This window comes from Octopus sinensis, linkage group LG1, assembly GCF_006345805.1.
Source record: "Octopus sinensis linkage group LG1, ASM634580v1, whole genome shotgun sequence".
NCBI lineage: Eukaryota > Metazoa > Mollusca > Cephalopoda > Octopoda > Octopodidae > Octopus > Octopus sinensis.
The window spans coordinates 202,609,182-202,629,504 of record NC_042997.1 but is presented as its reverse complement, the minus strand read 5'-3'; the positions used below and the strand labels follow the sequence as shown (position 1 = coordinate 202,629,504).

Here is a 20,323-nt window from a genome sequence, read left to right as displayed (position 1 = left end):
CTACCCAATCAAATCAACCATAAAGCTATACCAATAAAAATATACACAACCACTTTCCATTTACTTTGGTTCTCTCACAAGATGAACCCTTTAAAAAAAAAGCTACAAGACTAAGAAAACCAAAGTTATTTACAGCCTGATGAAGGCTATAAAGCCAAAACTTCAAAATAACTGTCAGCCATATTGTTATAAGAATTAAGTATATTTCCTTGTATTTTGATGTAGTGCCTAATCTTTACAAACACAACTTAGTGGACCTATGAATTTTCAATGACATTTCACTGACTGAACCTTAAAAATAAACATTTCATATTTTAGAATCCCTCATTGTAACCACCATTACTTACATTTACCAATGTATCAGGTCATCCCAATAAGTTCTGTCCGATTTTACCTTTTTTAACATTGAATAACATTTAATAGTATTTTAGAATGTCTAATGGAATTAAAATTTATTTTTATGTATTTGTGTACATTTAAACTAATTAAATATTATTTTACAGAATAATAGAATTAAAATTTCTTTGATTAAAACCCTTTCTAATATGGAAGTATCCAAAGAGCATTTGAGGCACATAATGCTTTATGAGTACAAAAAAGGAAACTCTGCAGCCAAAGCGATTTGAAACATACACTCAGTTTATGGGAAAGAATGCTTGAATGAAAGAACTTGCAGAAGATGGTTTGCAAAATTCAGAAGTGGAGATTTCAACCTTGAAGATGAAGATTGAACAGGACGTCCAGTTGAGTTTGATGATAAGCTCCTAGAGGCATTACTTGAAGGAAATCCTGCATTATCACTTGAATAATTGGCAATAAAGCTTAGTTCAAACCACACAACTGTTCGTTGTCATCTTCAACAACTTGGAAAGGTTCCTAAACTTGGAAAATGGGTGCCTCATGAATGGTCTGAAAGCAACTGCAAATCCCGAGTTGACATCTGCTCTTCTCTCCATTCTCGCAAACTCATTTCACCCTTTTTGGATAGACTTGTGACTGGTGACGAAAAATGGATCTTCTATTGAAATGTTAAACAACGTAAACAGTGGCTTGGTAAAAGGGAAAAAGCTCAACTACAACCGAGAAGGGAACTTCATGGGAAAAAGGTTCTCTCTATCTGGTGGGATTGCAAAGGAGTAATTCACTTTGAATTGTTACCACCTAATGCAACAATCAATGCTCAAGTCTACTATCAGCAATTAGAGCGTTTGAACCAAGCCTTGAAGAAAAAAAGACCCGCTTTAGTGAATCGAAAAGGAGTGATGTTTCATGAGGACAATGCGTGACCCCACACTGCAAAGATCACATCACAAAAGACCGAAGAGCTTGATTGGGAAAAAATTCCTCATCCACCTTATTCTCCCAACCTTGCTCCTTCAGACTACCATTTATTTCATAGTTTACAGAATCATTTGGAGGGTATAACTTTAGCAAGCCAGGAGGAGGTCAAAACTAATATTTCAGAGTTCTTCGCTTTGAAACCAAAAGAGTTTTACATTGATGGGATTAAAAAGCTTGTAAACAGATGGAAGGAAGTCATAGATAATCAGGGAAAGTACATTGATGATTACATTTCAATTAAATATAACATATGATCACTTGTTTTCTTTAATCAATATTTGGACAGAACTTGTGGGATGACTCGATACATAAGCAGAAGCTCACCAAAATATAAATATTAACAAAGATAAAAACATATATTTCTGTTTGTACTCACCTTTCAGTAAGATATATATTGTCTGTAATTTCCTCGTAAGATCCATCATTTTCTTTGTTCGCTTCCACATCTGGTCGACTTGGAGTATCTTTGATCGATGACGGTACTAGGTTTGCTACATCCTCTTGAAGAGTTACATCCTTGTTTTTGCGTTCCCCTTCTACTTCTTCCTCCTCCTCTTCTTCTAAGATAGTATCGACTGTTGGCTTTTGTAAATAGGACTTACGATGATCTTCAATAATGCTGCTGTTAGCTGAGGCAGTCTTACTGCTAATTAGGATTTCGTCTGAACTTTGGAATGTTGTTGAAACCACTGGTTGGCATTTCTGTTGAGGAGAAATCTGAGAGGAAGAGATCTGAATGGACGGCTGCTGTAGCGACGAAGGTGTTGCTTGCTGTAGAAGAGTTGTTGGTTGTGTCTGATGAATACTGGCCTGAGATCCTAAAGGTACTGTAAGATCAGATGGCTGAGCACATGAAGAAGATGGTAATGAGGGGCTGCTTAATGTTTGTGGCAGAGATGGCAAAGATGTCACAATAGCTGCTGATGGTAATGTTTGCAAAGAAGGGGAGATTTGGGGTGATAGTGTGGTAGGTATAGTAGTACTAACACTACTGGACAAGTCAGTTGATGTACTTGATATATGTGCACTGGCTGATAACCACTCAGCTTCCATTGTTTTTCTCCACCTTGACTTGACCTTTAAGGGGCGTGATGATGTAAGGGAATCTTCTTTCTTTGTTTCTTTATTAATGGCTGGTTGGTCAGTAGTTGTAGGAGTGGTTTGGAATGAATCTTTCTGAAGAGAAGATGCACTATTTTGTGTCGGGTTCAGGCTATAGCTACTTGTAACAGCCGAAGGTTTTTTAATTTGGCTAACTGAATTAGAAGAGGTTGTATCTGTTTGTGAACAATCAGAAGCAACATTTAATATAGCAGCTTCACACTCATCTTGTTTAATTTCATTTTCTGATCCAATCTGATCTGATTTAGTCTTTTCAGGCTCCAAAAGCTTTTTGTTTCGAGTAAGACGTTTTGGCTTCTCTTTTGCTATTTCCGTCACTTTCTTGGTGTCCTCTTTTACCTGTCTGTTGTTAAGATCTCGACGTTTTTTATCCATCTCTTCCTTTAGATCCTCCTCTTCTTTGTTGCTGGCTCGGTTTCTAGTTCGTCTACCCTCTCGTTCTTTTCTCTCATCAGCTTCTTTTGCTAACTCTTCTTTTATGGAATTATCCTTCGTTCCTGGATCATCGATATTTTTATCTTCGTGAACAAGCTTCTCCTTATCTTCAGCTTCTTTATCTGTCTTCACCTCTTTCTTGTCCTTCTTTGTACGGCAATCTTTCTCTTTTTTCCCTTCTTTCTCACGAACTCTCTTCTCTTCTAATGATCGAATGCGGCCGCTTCTTCTGGGTGCAGGAGTTAGACATGTCTGAGACACACTCTCAGATCTTTTACTACCCTTAACAGATTTTTCTTGATTTGGTGACTCAATGCCCTCATCTTTACTACTGCAGTCTTCATTTCTTACACTGGTTTCTGCAAGTGTAGAACATTCTGCAGTATCCTCACTAACACTGATCTCACTTGCCTGTTCAGTCTTAGATGAAACGGTATCAACATTTCTTGCCAATAGCTCTTCTTCGTTAGTTTGTTCTGCAGCCACCTCAGTGTTTTCCTCCTTCTTTCCTTTAAGCTGGTCACTACTATTTACTGAAACTTCATTTGAACTTAGTACGGTTGGCTCTTTTGATTCATTTAACTCGTTTACTTTGGATAATTCAACATTTACAGGTTCTTGTGTTTCCAACAACACTGTATCTTTGAACGGCTGCTCAAGTATTGGTTCAACTTTTAACTTTTCTTCTTTCTTCACGCTGGGCAATTGGCTCTTACTAACCTTATCTTGGTATTCAGATTCAAGACTTTCATGGAATACTGAAATGGTCTGTTCTTTAACAGTCTCACTCTCCTTCAGTACACTTACTTGACCAACTTTAGTATTTGTTACAGACACAAGATTCTGACTATCTTTCTGAAAAATATTTTTAGATTCACCAATTATTTCAAAAATATTCTGATTCAGTAATTTGGAACTTTGTACTTCACTTGAAGTAGCAACAGAAGATGACTTTGCAATATCACTGTTCTTGCTTTGAGATGGATTAGAAACATCCCAGCGTGATGTTGGTCTGCTACCACTAACCTTGCCACTCTTAATTTCTTTCCCACTTGAAATGATCTGACTAGTATTCTTCGGAGATAAAGTGTCCAATTTTGGAATATTTTGTCTATCTTTCTGAAGAGCGTGAAATTTTGGTTTGTTTATTTTGGGGAATTTTTCATCAGATGATGTGACATCAACTGAATAAGTAGTGTCTGTGGTAATACTACGAATGACATGCTGAAATTTTATGTGTTTGTTGTCAGTAGATGCCTGACGAGAGCTTTCTGAGTATTTACTAATTGTCACTGAATTTGACAAATCTGGAGAAGAGAATTTGATTTTCTCTTCATTACCAGTTGTAGTAATAGTGTTCTCAGAGTTAAGAATATCACAGCTTGTTTTCTGCATATCACTAGAAGAAATTTCATTTTCTCGATTTGATAGCGTTGAACTATCTGTTACTTTGCAATCCGACTTCAGATAAACTTTATTTTCAGTTTTTCCATGTGGAACTTCAGTTTGTATATCTTGAATCTGACTATTGCTACATGAAGTGGAAATGATAGAACGGTCGTCACGATTGTCAGCTGTTTGTCCTTGGTTGTCGTTCGGAGCAGAAGACATATTAAAGTTTGTCTCAATGTAGCAAGAACTTTCAGGAGAATCAACTTCCATTAGTTCTTCTTCAAAGTTATCTTTTAGGCAAAGACTATCTGTTGTGTTTACAACAGCAGGAACTCTCTTCTCTTGACTTTCATTTTTAATATCAGTTTCGTTAATTTTACCTTTCTTCTGATCAGTACAGTCAGAGTCTGGTATACACTGTTCAAGTGAAGGTTGTTCTGTTTTAACTGCCAGTTTCGTTGATTGCTCTGTCAATAAATAGTCAGAGGAACTAACTTCTGCTTCTCCTAAATGGCTACTGACTAATGTTCTCTGCTTAGTCTCAGCAGGTTCAATTATATGAGAAGATTCTATGATTGGGACATGTTCAAGAGCTAAATTTGTTACTGGTAGAGCTGGTTCATCAACTGTCTTCATTTGGGATGTTTGTTTGCTTATCAAAGAAAAATATTTATTGTAATCTTCAGCAGAAGAGTCTGTGGATTTTACAGAAATGCCTGAAGTTAATAATTGATTTTCAAGCCCTGGTTTATGACAACTATCTATCTTTGGAGACTGAGTGATAGAATCTGCAACATGCAATTTATCTGCCGAATAACTTAACTGTGCAACAGGTTTCTGTACAGTACTTTGTGATGTCAAAGACACTTTAGAATCACTAAAACTACCTACTGTAATATCTGCAATAGCAATTGATGTAACAGCTTGAAGTTGTTCCTTTTGAGAGGAACTGAAATCTTTGTTGCTACTATGAATGACAGGTTGAGACTGAGAAGGTGTTTTACTTGATGCATAATTACTCAAAACATTATAGCTTGAATTTTCAAGTTTCACTTCATAGGGTCGAGTTAAAAAGTTTGCATTACTTTCAGCTGGTAGTGGTAGTGGTGGTGGTGGTGGTGGTGGTGGTGGTGGTAAATGACTAATGGCAACAGGTGGCAGTCCAACTGAATTTGGTAAACAAGGATTTAGATTAATATTAGAGTTCAAGCTTACGGTTGAAGTAGAAACAGAAGACAAATTTAGTTGATTAACATTTGAAGTTAGAGCAAAGTTTTGTGTTGAATTGTTATTATGAGTGATTTTGGGGAAATCTTTTAGGAGTGTAGGGATTCTGTGTTCAGTGACAGCATTGGAAATATTCATATTAATTCTTGATGGGTCTGCTATATTTTGAGAGGCAAGTGTAATAGGAACTATGCTTGCATGTTCTTTCTGTTGCATGCTGGTATTTAGAACAGAAGGATAACTTGAATTATCCCCTAATACAGTTGGAATAGTAGTTGTACTATTAATTCTCTGGCTTACATCAATGTCTTGGGCTGGTTCTAGAGGAGGAGCCAACCAATTCATTGCATTAGTATTAGGCTGATAAAGATTACCAAAGCCCTGATAAGAATTAACTGGAGTGGAATTCTGTGCAAAATTGAATTCATAATCATTTGGTTCATCTCGGACTGGTGTTGAATCACCATAATTATAATTAGTTGCAGTACTACATTCATCTAATTTATTACTGTAATTTTGTATTTGATGTTCTTGTCCAAATACTGGCAGCTGGTTTGTTGGAACTGTACTTGTACTAGATACAACTACACTGGAAGAACTATACTGTAGCTGATTATATTGCTTCATTCCATCTAAGTTATGGACAGGGGAACTATCACTATCACTGGCCTGGCTGTAATGAACACTTATAGCATTTATTCCACTACCTATGCTTGATGATTTAGTTCCAGTAAATGAGTGACGGATTGGAGAACTAGAATCTTTTAAACTACTATCTATGTCAGAAACTTTGTCTTCCGAAGGATGAAAACCTCTCCTATTTCTTCTATCATAACGATCTGAGTAAACATCATCAGATCGCTGATGTTTATCTTGGCTGTAAAAAGGTCTATCATCATAGCGAGATCTTTTATCCTCATAATGCGACCGATTATAGTAATCATCATCATAATAATGAGAAGATATTCGATTGTCATATGTGTCCCTTTTATACCGATCAGAAGTTCGACTATAACGATTATCATCATATCTTTCACTCCATCGACTTCTCCTTTCTCTAGTATTAAAGCGTCTCTGAGAGTTTCTATAGTCGTAGGAATTATCAGAACGATTTTTTATATGATCTGAAGGTTTATCAGATAAAGATCTTTCATCTGGAGATCTCTCATAAGACTTTTCCCTCATATATCGGTCCCTTGATCTACCACGGGTGGATCGTTCTCGTGACCTATCACGAGTTGATCGATCACGTGACCTGTCTCTATTTGACCGATCTCTGTTTGATCTATCACGCCTGTCTCGAGATGATCTGTCATATGATCTTTCACGAGATCTATCTCTTGTTGATCGATCTCGTGATCTTTCCCAGTCTCTTGATCTGTCTTGAGATTTCTCCCTTCCCCCTCTTTCATAGGACTGCCCTCTTATAGAACGATCGTGGGAACTATCTCTCCCAGAACGATCATGAGTATTTCGATCACGAGACTTGTCAGAATTCTTATCATATTTATCTCGAGTTGAGCGATCATGCGTTCGTTCTAATGATGAATGGTCTGAACTTCTGTCACGTGTAGACTTTCCACGAGATTGATTGGTTGATGATGAAGGTTCATGAGATTTTTCAGGAGTTATATTAACAGATTTCTCGCTCACTGGTTTCTCTGTAAACTTTTCTTTATTCAAATTTTCACTTGGGCTCCCATGAGGAGTAACTTCTTTTGGTTTATCATTTGTAATGTTTGAATTTTCTTGACTAGTTTCATGAGAAAATTGTTCACGGACTTTCTCTGGGGTACATTTTTCATTGGCCATCTCTTGCGATTTGTCATCCAATGATTGCTTTTCCTCCTCTTTCCCTAAAAGAGATATTTCTGATATTTTATCACTTACTTTATTTAGTAAAGTTTTATCTACTGTTTTGTCACTAGGAGAAGTTCGATCTGTTGTTAATAAAGATGGTTCTGTTTCCAGACCTGTGGGTGATGTTTGAGCTTTCTTTTGAACATTTTCCAAAATTCCTAAACTTTTGATTAATGCAATTTGCTGAGCTGCTACAGACTCAACTTCAGCTGGTTTAAACATTTCTCTCTTTCTGGTGACAAACTGTCCAGGGTTACTGTTGATTACATCTTCTTCCTCAACAATAGATTCTGTTTTATCACCAACAATAGGTCTATTTTTACGTTTTATCTGGAACGAAACTTTTGGTTTGCCACCACCATCAGGTGACTTCAGTGAAAATCGAGTGATTCTATTAGGGGTTTTTGCTAATATATGATTTTTATCAGATTTAGAATCCTTTTGAGCGTCCGGTGATGATAGAGATTTCGTTATGTCTATGGTATCTTTTTTCATAGAATGTGTTGTTTCTTTATCCATACTATCAATGTATGGAGTTGAAGAAGATACTACATTGTTACTGTTATTATGCTGTACCATAATTTGTGTTTGAAAATTTGATAGATCTAAAGAAGGTGTTGCTGGTAAGACTGGAGGTGGTGGAACAGGGGGTACAGGTGTTAGCGGTAATGGCGGCAATGTGGAAACTGATGTCATTGGCATAGACACAGGAGGGGGCACTGGTTGTGGTACTGAAGTTGTAGATATTTGTGATACATCACTAGATAATGACAATCCACTTGATGTAAAAGGCAAATGAATTCTTGTGGTTGTAGAACTGGAACTTGTAGATGAAAGTGAAGATGGAGGTAGAATATTGGACATACTTTTTGAGGAATTACACTCATCATTGTACTTTTTCTTTGTGAAAGCCACAGTTTGATTTTGTGATGAAAACGAAGTGTCTTCAACGACAGTTTCTGCCGCTGCTGCTGCAGGTGGCAGTGGAACAGAAGACAGATCAACATTAAAGAGTTGAGCATCAACTGGTTTAGAAATTAATTTTCCATCTGATTTTTGACTCATTTTCAACACAGTTCCCTGTTGGCTTAAATTCCTATTTTCCCTGAAACAATAAACAAACAAATAAGAGAATTATGTAAAGTAATATTTAAGAAACATTTTTTTTTTCATTTACAGTAAAATTTGGCATTAACAACATTAAATAAAGCTAGTTATTATCAATTAATCAAATGAATTTAAGAACACATGTAATGCAGAAAAAAGAAATTCGCAAACTTAAACATCTTAACCAATTGTCTTACAAAGCAAACAGTGTAGTTAATATTTCAACAAATTATATGGCAGGTAATCATGAAAGTAGCAAAGAAACAATATATTCTTAATTAATATTAAACAATATAGAAAGATATTTCCAATTCTTACTCAGAGAGAGAAAGAGAAGGTGGGAGGGAGAAATATTTATTTTAACATTAACTATAGTTACATTCTTTGTATTACAATTTTTAAAGCAGCTAAATTCTATTGCTTTACTTTAAAATGCTGGATCAATAAAACAACTTATACAGGGTCAACAATATTTTTTTAACCATTTGTATTGAAGGTAGTATGTCTGTCTTCAAAATCAAATTGTTCTTGTATAAAACTGTTCAGTTGAAAAGGTGTGTTAAACTGACACAAGCAATGAAGCCTTCACAAGAAGCACTTTTGAAAAGTTTTCCATCACATATTTTGATCTACAAAAAATGTTGATTGGGTGTCAAGAGATGTAATTTGATAAAACATGAGAAGATTTAAGAGATATAACAGAATGGATGGTCAGAATTAATGCAAACAATATACAAAACCTATTTAGTCCTGTTTTGATGTGAGGACTTTTAAAGTCCATGCCCTTCATTATTATTGAGATATACTCACAAAAATCAGGGATAAGTGTCCTTGACAGCTGTTACATGCTAATGATCTTGCAATAATGGATCAAAATGGTAATCAATAACCTAATCTAGCACTCTGTATACAAAGATGATACTGAAGCTTGGAACTTAGCTCTCTATGTCCAAGTTTACAAATGTAAGCAGTAGTTATGACACTAAGCTCAAGGATACCAAGAAATGGAGTAGTTGTTAATGGTAGCTGCATCTTCTGGAACTGTTGTAAATGATTTTTGAACAGATCATAACTGAAAACAAATCTCGAGTTCACAGTAAATAAAACCCTGCTCTAGAAATACATACATATTTGAAATTGGCTGGCCATGGCCATGTGGTAAAGAAGTTCACTTCCCAACAACATGGTTTTGTGCTCATAAAGGTTATAGATTTCTTAGGTAAGCACCAATAGCCTTGGGCTGACCAAAAAAGCCTTTAGTGGATTTGACACATGCAAACTGAAAAAAAAAAACCCTGTCGTGTGTGGTTATCTCCCTTAGGTTGACATCCTGCGATAAACGAGCGTTGGTGACAAAAATGCATCAGTCCATAGAAAATCTGCCACAACAAATTTTGTCTGACCCATGCAAGCATGGAATAGTGGATGTTAAAAGATAAAAATGAAATATTTTCTCGAACTCAAAATGGGAACAATGAAATCATTTTTTAAAAATGATTTTCCTCAGCTACCTGGCTAACTTTCCTCTGTGAACTTCCTGCAATTTCAGGATTTATCTTTTCATGATAAAGAGCACATTTGCATACACAGAGATCTGCTCAGTGGTAATGAAGCCAATTCCAGTCTTATTCCTAATGACAGTGCCATGACTAGCAAGTCTCAGTCAGCAACTGTTGCCATAGTTAAAGGATACCTAGATTTATTAGTTGCAGATAATGTTATTGGATAGAGAGAGGTCTATGATGGTTTAGCTTCCTGCAGTGACTAGAGATAACCAGTTTTGAAGGACAAAGCAACCTGAAGCTAGGTACATTGAAAGGAATGCCTGTCATCTGCAAACATTCCAACTGACGTTATATTTAGACAAGACTAAGAAAAAAACGAAGACAATATAAGCAAGTCTGCCTGTGCTTGGTGGCACACAACTCCTAGGAATAAAAGACAGGAAAATATGCAATAATGATTGTATGTAGTACTTAATTCAACACAAAGACATATAATTAATTTTCTTTCTTTGACAATTCTCACATTAATAATAAAAAATATATAATCACTAAACCTGAAGTATTAGCACTAGGTGGATTAGCTTAGAATCAATTTGAGTATTAAGAGAGTGAAAGGATAATTAAAATATATAACAAGTCCATTTCAAAAAAGAAATTATTATCTTTGATATAGTCAAAATATTAGATTACAAATTAGTGGTTATCTAAATTATAAGAGAAACTAATTGATCCTAGTTAACATGTATGCAAGGTGTAATTAGTGACAAGAAGACAACAAACAGCATGTTCTATTATGTAAGTTTTACCAGAAAAAATTATCATTGTAAAGGGATAAAGGGAAAAATAATGTTTAGCTTGACTTCTATGTATCAGCATTTCTACAAAAAGCCAGTTTATGTTGTATGATAATCTTTAGTTTTAAGTCTTCTAATATTGTAAAAATTTGCATAATTATTTCTTTAGAAATTAAAATACTAAGGATATATTTACTGGAAACTGATGTAAACCATAAATCTGTTTGAAGTATATATTTTCTATTTCAGGGAGGAGGGAATCAGAAAAATAAATGTCATTTCATGACAAAGCATATTTCTCTTTATATTTAAGAGAGTAACATAAACATTTAAAAAAGAAAACCTTTCTTGCTTCTGAGTGATTTTTTTGTATAAAAACTAACCTACTTTGGTGGTCTGGTGGAATAGATTCGATCAAACGAAAAAGAAAATATGTATCTGACAATAAGAAAAATGAAGTGTAACGTGAATTGATTGTCTCCATACAAATGATTCATTTGTACAAAGGATTAGTTTGTGCAACTTGCTTAGCCAAGTATATTCATCCATTAATTTCAATGCAAAAAAAAAAAGAAGAAAAAAGTCCACATAAACATAAGTTACAATTATGCCACACCTAAAAGGCAAAAAAACATCTCTTGTAAAGCATTTGACACCATTTTTGTGTCATTTCTCTAAACTCAATTTTCATCTATTCTCATTGATTATTTATATTACATTTCTATATTTCTACACACAGCTCAACATGACGTGCTTCAGTACCATCCCCATTTTGTATGGCCTCTTATGATTTACTGATATAATTGAACTAGATTCCTAATCTTGGTTATGGTCATTGTAATCTCCTTCCTTGGATATATGGGTAACAACCGAATGAGAATAATTAATTTACCTTGTGGATTGATTAAAGGAGTCTATTCCAAATATAACATGCTAAAAAACAAAAAAAAGTAGCGTTAGGAAGGGCATCCAGCTGTAGAAACACCACCAGACCAGATTAGTGCCTGATGCGGCCTCCTGGTTTGCCAGTCCCCAGTCAAACCGTCCAACCCATGCTAGCATGGAAAACGGACATTAAATGATGATGATAATGATAAAAGGTTATAACTGCTAAAATTTTGTGACTATAACAACCAGGATGAGTACACTTGCCTTAATATATCAGCCAATAATAATAATTCTTTATATCAGAAATTCAGACAAAATTTGGATAAATATTTGTTTTCTCAAAAGAAATTTTAGCTTCTTTGTTACTACCTGCTCTTTATTTCAGTTAGTCTCCTTCAACATCGATTATGTCAATTAAGTAACAGAAGGAACTATTAACTATGTTGAGCAAATCATTGTTCAAGTCATCATTGTTTCTGCTATAATAATCAAGATATTCATATTTGTTACATAGCAAAACATGATTAAAGCTATACTAAGTGTTGTTAAAAGAAGTAACATTTAACTGTTTTAATGCAGTCAACATTTTATTGCCAATTTATCTAACTTCACATTACTTGCACCAATTTCCAGAGGTCAAATTTCACATATATCCCATTTTAGATCTCTAAAATATTTTCACCAAGTAAACATACTATGTGATCCTAAGTAAACAAGGAAAAAAAAACCCAAAAACTTATTCACTTTTGTCTGTAAGAGAATCAAATAATGTCAATGCAATCACCAACTCATCTATCCCTAATATTAAAAATCCTGTAGTATCCTATAACAATCTCCATCTTGTTCTTTTCTTTTAAATGTTCCACTGAGATTAGCTGTCACTAGGCTTAGAGAAGGTACATAACTCTTGACCAAAGCTTAGGTAATTTGTTAAACTACTGTGCCAATATAACCTATATATATATATATATATATATATACAAAGTGTAAAGTTTCTTTTAAACAATTGTTAGGGCAACTAGTTTACAGTTTAGCAATTTTTCAAATGCCAAATTTGAAAGCGAGAAATGTCTGGGGACAATATTTTAAAATTATTGCCACTTATGTTAGAATGGAAAAAAAAAATTGTTTGTTTAGGCTTCAACTAATGCATACTTAATCTTCTTTAGTTGCAAATAGAACATAATTCTCAACTCACGGGTTAAACCTACTGCAACAGACAATATTAACAATATGTTATATTAGTTTAGCATATCTACTTCACATAATTTTCATATTTCCACCATTATTTATGCTAATGCCAGGCTGTCAACAATACTACTCAGATAACAGGTCTTATCTATTGTCTATATAGCTTACCACAATTACTACTTGTTATAGAGGAAATCGTGTAAACAACGCTTAACATATGTTCAGTGGACTTTTGTAAGTTTCAGATAATTATATAGCCTGAATTGCTTATCAACTACTACAGTACCAACAAATACAGCAAGTATTATGAATAAATGAATATAACCATATCCGTAAGTACCAAGTCTTACTATAAACTGATTGGTTCGATCCTCATTTGTAGTCCTCATGCGACCTCTAATTTCACAACAGGAATAAACAAGTATATGACTCATTATTCGTTATTTGATAGCTCATCATATTAATATTTTTCTGTAGCTACTGAAATAGTTGTTATAATTGAAATGCCCACAATGTACAACTGAGAACATTTTGTCTTACAGCATTGCAATGACAACTGGTTAGCTGCCACATACGTGGTCAGAAGAAGACTGTAGTGGGAGGAACTTCATAGAACGTTAACGTTCCACTACTATAAAGGGAGGTAATTTAACAGCTGACATTTACTAACAGCACCAGACATATTATCACAGATCCTAGCTGCTGTTCACCATAACATCTCACAGGGATTGCAGGTATATCTAAAAGAAAAAACAAACTTTGGAAACAGCTCTCCACATAAAAGGTAGTCACAATACTATTAAATATCGTCTCCTTGATGTATTCGTTCATGCAAGAGTTTGTTGAAGTAATCATGATATAATAAATTATTGTTGGTATTTGCTATGGCTGTCTGCATTCTAATTTTAAATCATGCTGAGATCAACTTCTCTTTTTATCCTTTCAGGATTGATAAAGTAAATACCAGTCCAATAATACGGTCCACTCCGCAACCCCCTCTCTCTTGCAATTGTACAGTCTTGTCACATTGTGTCATGGTGATTTGGATGAAAATTGCATTAATGGTAAAAAGGTCTGTGGAATACTCTGACACATGCTAATTTTACAAGAAGCAATATTTCCAAAATAAGTTATTCACACGGGTCAAATGAAAGAAGCATAATCCTCATTTAATGTCCGTTTTCCATGCTGGTATGGGTTGCATGGTTTGGCAGGAGCTAGCAAGGCTAGGAACCACACCTGGTACAATTGTCTGTTTTGGCACGGTTTCTACAGCTGGATGCCCTTCCTAATCCCAATCCCTTTACAAAATGGACTGGGTACATTTTGAGCACCATCATGCTTTTTCCTTCACATAGTAGAATATGAAATTTATTTCTATTTCAAATCGGTTGTCTCGTTCTATGCAAAATCAGAATGAATGAGGCATGCATATCAAATGATAAAAGACATACTGAGGTAATTCATGTTTCAAGAGAGAAACAGATGTTATGGTGATGACTTTGAACAAATTATAGCAGTCAGCAAGATCTTTGCCAGTAATAGTAATAGTTTCTAATTTAGGCACTAAGACCAGCAATCCTGAGAGGAGGGAGCTAGTCAATATCAATGACCTCCATTACTTGACTGGTACTTCATTTTATCAGCTCCAGAGGGATGAAAAGCAAAGTTGAACTCAGGCAAAAAAAAATTTTTAAATACCCTTACTTTAACTATATACTCTTTGCTTCCAGGTAATGCTTTTGAATACCAAGCTTTCTCTAAAGTTCTTTAACTAGTCAAAAAAAAAAAAAAAATCATTCATATAATTATTCCAAAATCATAGAGTCCAGAAATTAGGTTTAATATCTAGAAAAATATACTGCTACTATGTATGAAGGAAAACTCTTCTGTTTATATTTAGTAGTTATAAGCAGAAATATTTTTGTGTTTAATGTACAAATATATGTTGAATCTAAGCAGTTAATGTGTAGCAGAAGATACATAACTGCCGAGGGGGGAGGACCTCAACTCTACAAAAGATTACTAATCAATGAATAAAACACTTTTTTTATAATTGGATACTTTCGTGATATATATGAAAACCAGGAAGTTAAAAGGCAAACAGCTCAAAGCTTCTAAACATAATTCAAAAAACACTATAGCTGTAGTGATTAAACAGAATAACTTGCCAATCACAATTTTAAAAGATACTGTTTATATCACACAGTATGGCTGTGTGATTAAACTTGCATCCTAACCATCAAGCATTTAAGCCCAGTCCTACTGCATAGCATCTTGGGTGTCTTCTACCAAAGCACTGGTAAATGAAAGAAACCTGATATCTATAAATATATATATATACTCTTTACTCTTTTACTGGTTTCAGTCATTTGACTATGGCCATGCTGGAGCAAATCGACCCCAGGATTTATTCCTTGTAAGCCTAGTACTTATTCTATCGGTCTATTTTGCCGAAACACTAAGTGATGGGGACATAAACACACCAGCATCAGTTTTCAAGCAATGCTAGGGGACATACACATATATACAAGACAGGCTTCTTTCAGTTTCCGTCTGCCAAATCAGCTCACAAAACTTAGTAGAAGACACTTACCCAAGATACCATGCAGTGGGACTGAACCCAGAACCATGTGGTTGGTAAGCAAGCTACTTATCACACAGCCACTCCTGCGCCTACATATAAATAAATATATACACACACACATGATTATGTGTGTGCTAGTGTCTTCTTGTCTTGAAATTGCAAGATGGTTGTGAATGAGTCATATTGTACAAGTTGTGTCCTTCGCTTCCGATCTTCCGTGCAGATATAAAAAAACATTATTTTATTTGGAAACTAGCAGTATCACCCGGCGTTGCTTGGGTTTGTTTTGACCTTTTAGAATTGGAATTTTTGAAAAGTAAAAATTTCGCATTATGTAGCTTGTCATTCTCTTTAAGTGAACATTTTTCTGGTTGAAATACACCGAAAAATGGCGACACAGCAATAAAAAAATCGTAAAAAATAGGGATTTTCATAGAAAAAAAGCACCTTTTTGATGTAAATAATTTTTGGTCTTAACATGGTCCAATTTGAATTTTATCTTCTATGGAAGGAAGAGCAGGCCTTCTATCATACTCTCAATTTTGGTCAACTTGTGCCGCAGGGTCTCGGAGGAGATAGTGTTAGTTGAAGGCTACCAAACCTGCCATACACAGACAACTTCAGCTTTATATAGAGAGAGATTGATGAGATGTTGGTGACAAGAAGAGCATCCAGCCACAGAAAATTTACCTCCACAAATTCTGTTTAACCTATTGCTTGACAGCATGGAAAAGTGGACATTAAAAGCAATAATGAGGATTAGAATAAAAGAACAGTTGTTTTTGCATAGAGATAAAAACCCTTAGCTGGCAACACAGACAACACCTTTCTACAGGGATTTTATGCAGAAAGAAATTCCATAGTTTAGAATATGAAAATGACTGGCTCTTGATTGACTGTATTATATCAATAAATCTCAGTGTCCTTCAAAAATAACATCTAATATGAAATGATGCAGTGCAAATTCTTGGCTCAAAACTTGGTACTTTCACATGTCAGGTCAAATGCAATTCTGAGCCTGTCCACATTCTATCAGTAAAAATAATAAAGACTAAGCAAACCAGATGAATTTACACTGGTAATCAAGTCATGGATTCAGCTTTCCTCTAATTCAAACACTGTCTTAAATTAATGAACTGTCAACACCAAAAACAGTTGTGTGCATTGAGATTACATATTTCTTGTACTTGGCTGACATCTTTAAACAATAGAAACCCTCAATTGTTATTGATCATACTTCAGATACCAACTCATGCAAAAATCTGAAACATAAACCTTTGTGCACAGTTTGATATCATATGACAACAGACTAGAGGTCACTTTCACAAACATTGACACGTAAGTTACTTTATCATTCTATCATTAAATATAGCATATAGGTTTTGCATTATCTTATTGCACAGCTGACATACCTGCCTGCTATTCCCTCAATATTAAGATAGTATTGGTCCATGACTGAATTTGAGATGGAAATCACTAGAGAAATACATATAGTTTTTCTGATGGCTGGTTGTTTTTTCTTGCAGTGTTTTTTTACAGTCAGATGACTTCACTAAAATTTTTCATTCAGCTAAACTACAGTAAGTAGACAACAATGCCTTACTCAAAGTCTCAATACAATGTTTTGGCAATGATTAGTGTATATACAGATCAGAACTGCAACACCTTAACCAATTTAACCAGAGAACAATGCTTAAAATGTTTCAAATATATTAATTATATATTTTAACATTATGATGAATTTTATTAAATTCTGTGCCATAATTTTAGAAAACAAAAAGAAAAAAGACAAATAGAAAAATCAACACTTATCTAGAGAGGTGCTATAATAAAAACAAACAAAAACAACCAATGCCTGATGAGCTGAATTGAATTATTTAAAAATATAAAGTAATTTGCAGTTAATTTTTTAAATCCTCAATTTGATTAATAATTAAATCTTTATTTACAAAGCTAAGAACTAAAGTATGATCAGCTAAGTGAGAGATGACAATCTAATGGTTGTCTTTTGGTTTTGAAAATGGCAGCGCAGCGTCATAGAAATAACAAACTACTCTGCAGAATAGATAATTTTATTACTTCCTTCTACGCCTTCAGGTATAATTTTAAGAAAGGGAGCAAAATCGAAGAGATATCAATTTGAGAATAAACGCAAGTTGGAATATTTTTAGGCATGTCTGTAATAACAAATATCAGATATGGGGAAAACTTAAGCTTTTGCTAAATTGTTCATTAAAATGTATGATTATAAATATTTCAATAATTAATATGAGAAGTTTTTTTCACATATATTGTTATGAATGTAGTTGACATGCAATAATGTTGATTTATGACCTTGCTTTGGTGCATCTGAAATATAGTTCCGAAGAATTTACTTCTCAATATCAAGAAATTACTTTCAAAAAATATTTCTACTTAAAGTTCAAAAGCAATTTATTAGATATACTTTTCTACAATACAAAAGAGTTAATATACCTCAAGAGACATCTAATAAACAAGAGGGGGAAGGGAGGAGAAGAAGGAAGAGAAACACCCATGCATCATTTTGTGCTTCAATGTTTAACAGATTTTAATCTTCAAAATTAAATATTATTCAAAATTAAATTTTATTGGAAAACTAATTTTTAAAAAATTTATTTAAAACTGTAGCTTGGAGATCCCACCACCCCAGAAATTCAAATCCACTATATATTTAAGAAAATGATCCACTCCATCTTGTTGTTGATGAAAGGTTACCAAGTCTGAAGAAGGTTGCCTGTTAGCTACAATAAAACTGGAGCTGAGGTCCCTTAAAGAAATTTTACACCACCATCTTGATTGTATAATTTTTAACCAATCACAGTCTTCTAGTTCAGGTCACATAGACATCTGCTTTACTGTACAGTTTTACTGTTTTGAGGATTCAGTAACAAGCAACTTCTGTGTTCGTCATATGCATTTAAGTGCAGTGAACCATCAATTGCTCACTGAATTTCCCTGAGATACGTTTACCTAATGCATCCTTTCTTGTTAAAATTGGGTTTCTATTTCTGACAGGAAGAGATTCTGCATAGGTGCAGTAGCAATGATAAACAAAGGCAAATAATATTGTATTAAAGCTTTGTTTTTGTGTTTAATTAAAAAGAACTAAAGAACATTTATATATATATATATATATATAAATATAAAAACAAAAGTCATGTCCATTGCAAGAATTTTAAATTATCATCATTATTAAGTGGCAAATTCCAAATATAATTTTCTATGTTTATTAAGCATTGAGGATTGGATATGAAAAATCTCTTCACTGAGAAAGATCTTTCAAATTAAACAGCAATATAGTCTTTGGCTATAACAAACTTCAACTCACAGCCCTTGTTACTACATGTGCAGTTATACTCCAAGCACCATTCTAAAAACTTTTTCTTCCATTTAGTTCAAACAAACAAAAAAGGGGAAAAGAAATCACAAATACAATAACCTCAAATGTTGTGTGAGAACATTCAACTAGATGATAAATGCTGAGAAGCAACAACTTTGTCAGCTTCTGGCTTCTAGCAGAACCTAATTGGCACAGAAAAACAAATTGGACAATGGATATTGGAAGGAAAGAAAAATGGACGTCCAGACTTTTACACTATGCCACATCTAATAGACTACTGCAGGTCAGTATGCAGTGTGATCCAGAACAATTGATTATATATATAATATATATATAAATACACACACACCTAATCGTTTTATAATGTGTGTGCCATAGGCCTAAATTGATCAAGGAAACTAATTCAGAAAATATAACTATACCTCTTCATCAAGCCAGAATGAAATAAGTTATATGGAAGACACGTAGGAAGAGGGAGAGAATCTGTGACTTGTGTGTAAGAAAGGAAACTGGAATTTTGTTGATAGCCAGTTATCAAAATGTTCATATACAATGTAGGATGCTTTTCATTAAAATACTGTCCGATATGAAATTATCATGGAAGCTGTTATCTGATTTCTCAATGCCTGTAAAACCTGACATGACCTTCTAAGACGGTAAGAGTAGAAGTAGAGAGAGAGAGAAAAAGAGAAAAATGGTAGTTTCATTCTAGATTTATAAAGCAAAGTGCAATATCAAATGTTAAATATTCATAAATGATCCATAGTAAAGTTTATTTAGCAACAGATATTTAATTTTAAAATATGAACGATGAAATGAATTTACAAAATGTCTTGGAGACCTTTACAGTGAAAAAAATGGCATTCTTCACTCAGATGTTTTGATGCTAAGCAATGTAAGCAGTCACTTGGAATTCATAAATTTAAATCCTCATAAATGGTAAATGTAAAATTAAGACCAGTCGTAAAATATCAAGCCATAGCAACAAACATTCGACATCCAAACAAACGCAGTAGTAAAAAACGAAGAAAAAAAACAACCTCCCCTACAAACCAGAGTATTTACTGCAATTGATAATATATTTTTTAATTACCAACTGTTAGTTGTGGACCCTTTTTTTTTAATGTAAACGATTCGATTGAAAAGTAAAATTAAATACAAGCTAAAAATAAGTGAAACTCCTCCCTTTACTATCCACTTTAATCTGATCAGAAAATAAAGGTCATAGTTAAATACAGAGCAAACCGGAGGAGACTAAAATTTGCCGAACCAGTGAATAATTGAAATTGCTTTTAAGTAGCTAGTTGTTTGAACAATTGCCATTATCAGAGCTAAAAATCTGAGTAATGAGAAACTAGCAACCTATTTAGACATTTAAGTGACAATACAGAAATTATAAGACAGCACTAAATCCCACGAATATATATATATATATATATATAATATATATATATATATGTATGTATGTATGTATGTATAAATATCTTGAAGCAATTGTCAAAACAGTCTGCTA

At 34.0% G+C, this 20,323-nt stretch overlaps 1 protein-coding gene across 1 annotated transcript in view; it reads right to left on the bottom strand.

Annotated features, from left to right (window-relative positions):
• Positions 1-20,323, bottom strand: part of LOC115232341 — a 94,524-nt gene that overhangs the window by 72,227 nt on the left and 1,974 nt on the right. The window contains exon 2 of the mRNA XM_036506869.1: positions 1,718-8,482. Coding sequence (XP_036362762.1) covers positions 1,718-8,482 — 6,765 coding nt within the window. The remainder of the gene's footprint in view (positions 1-1,717; positions 8,483-20,323) is intronic.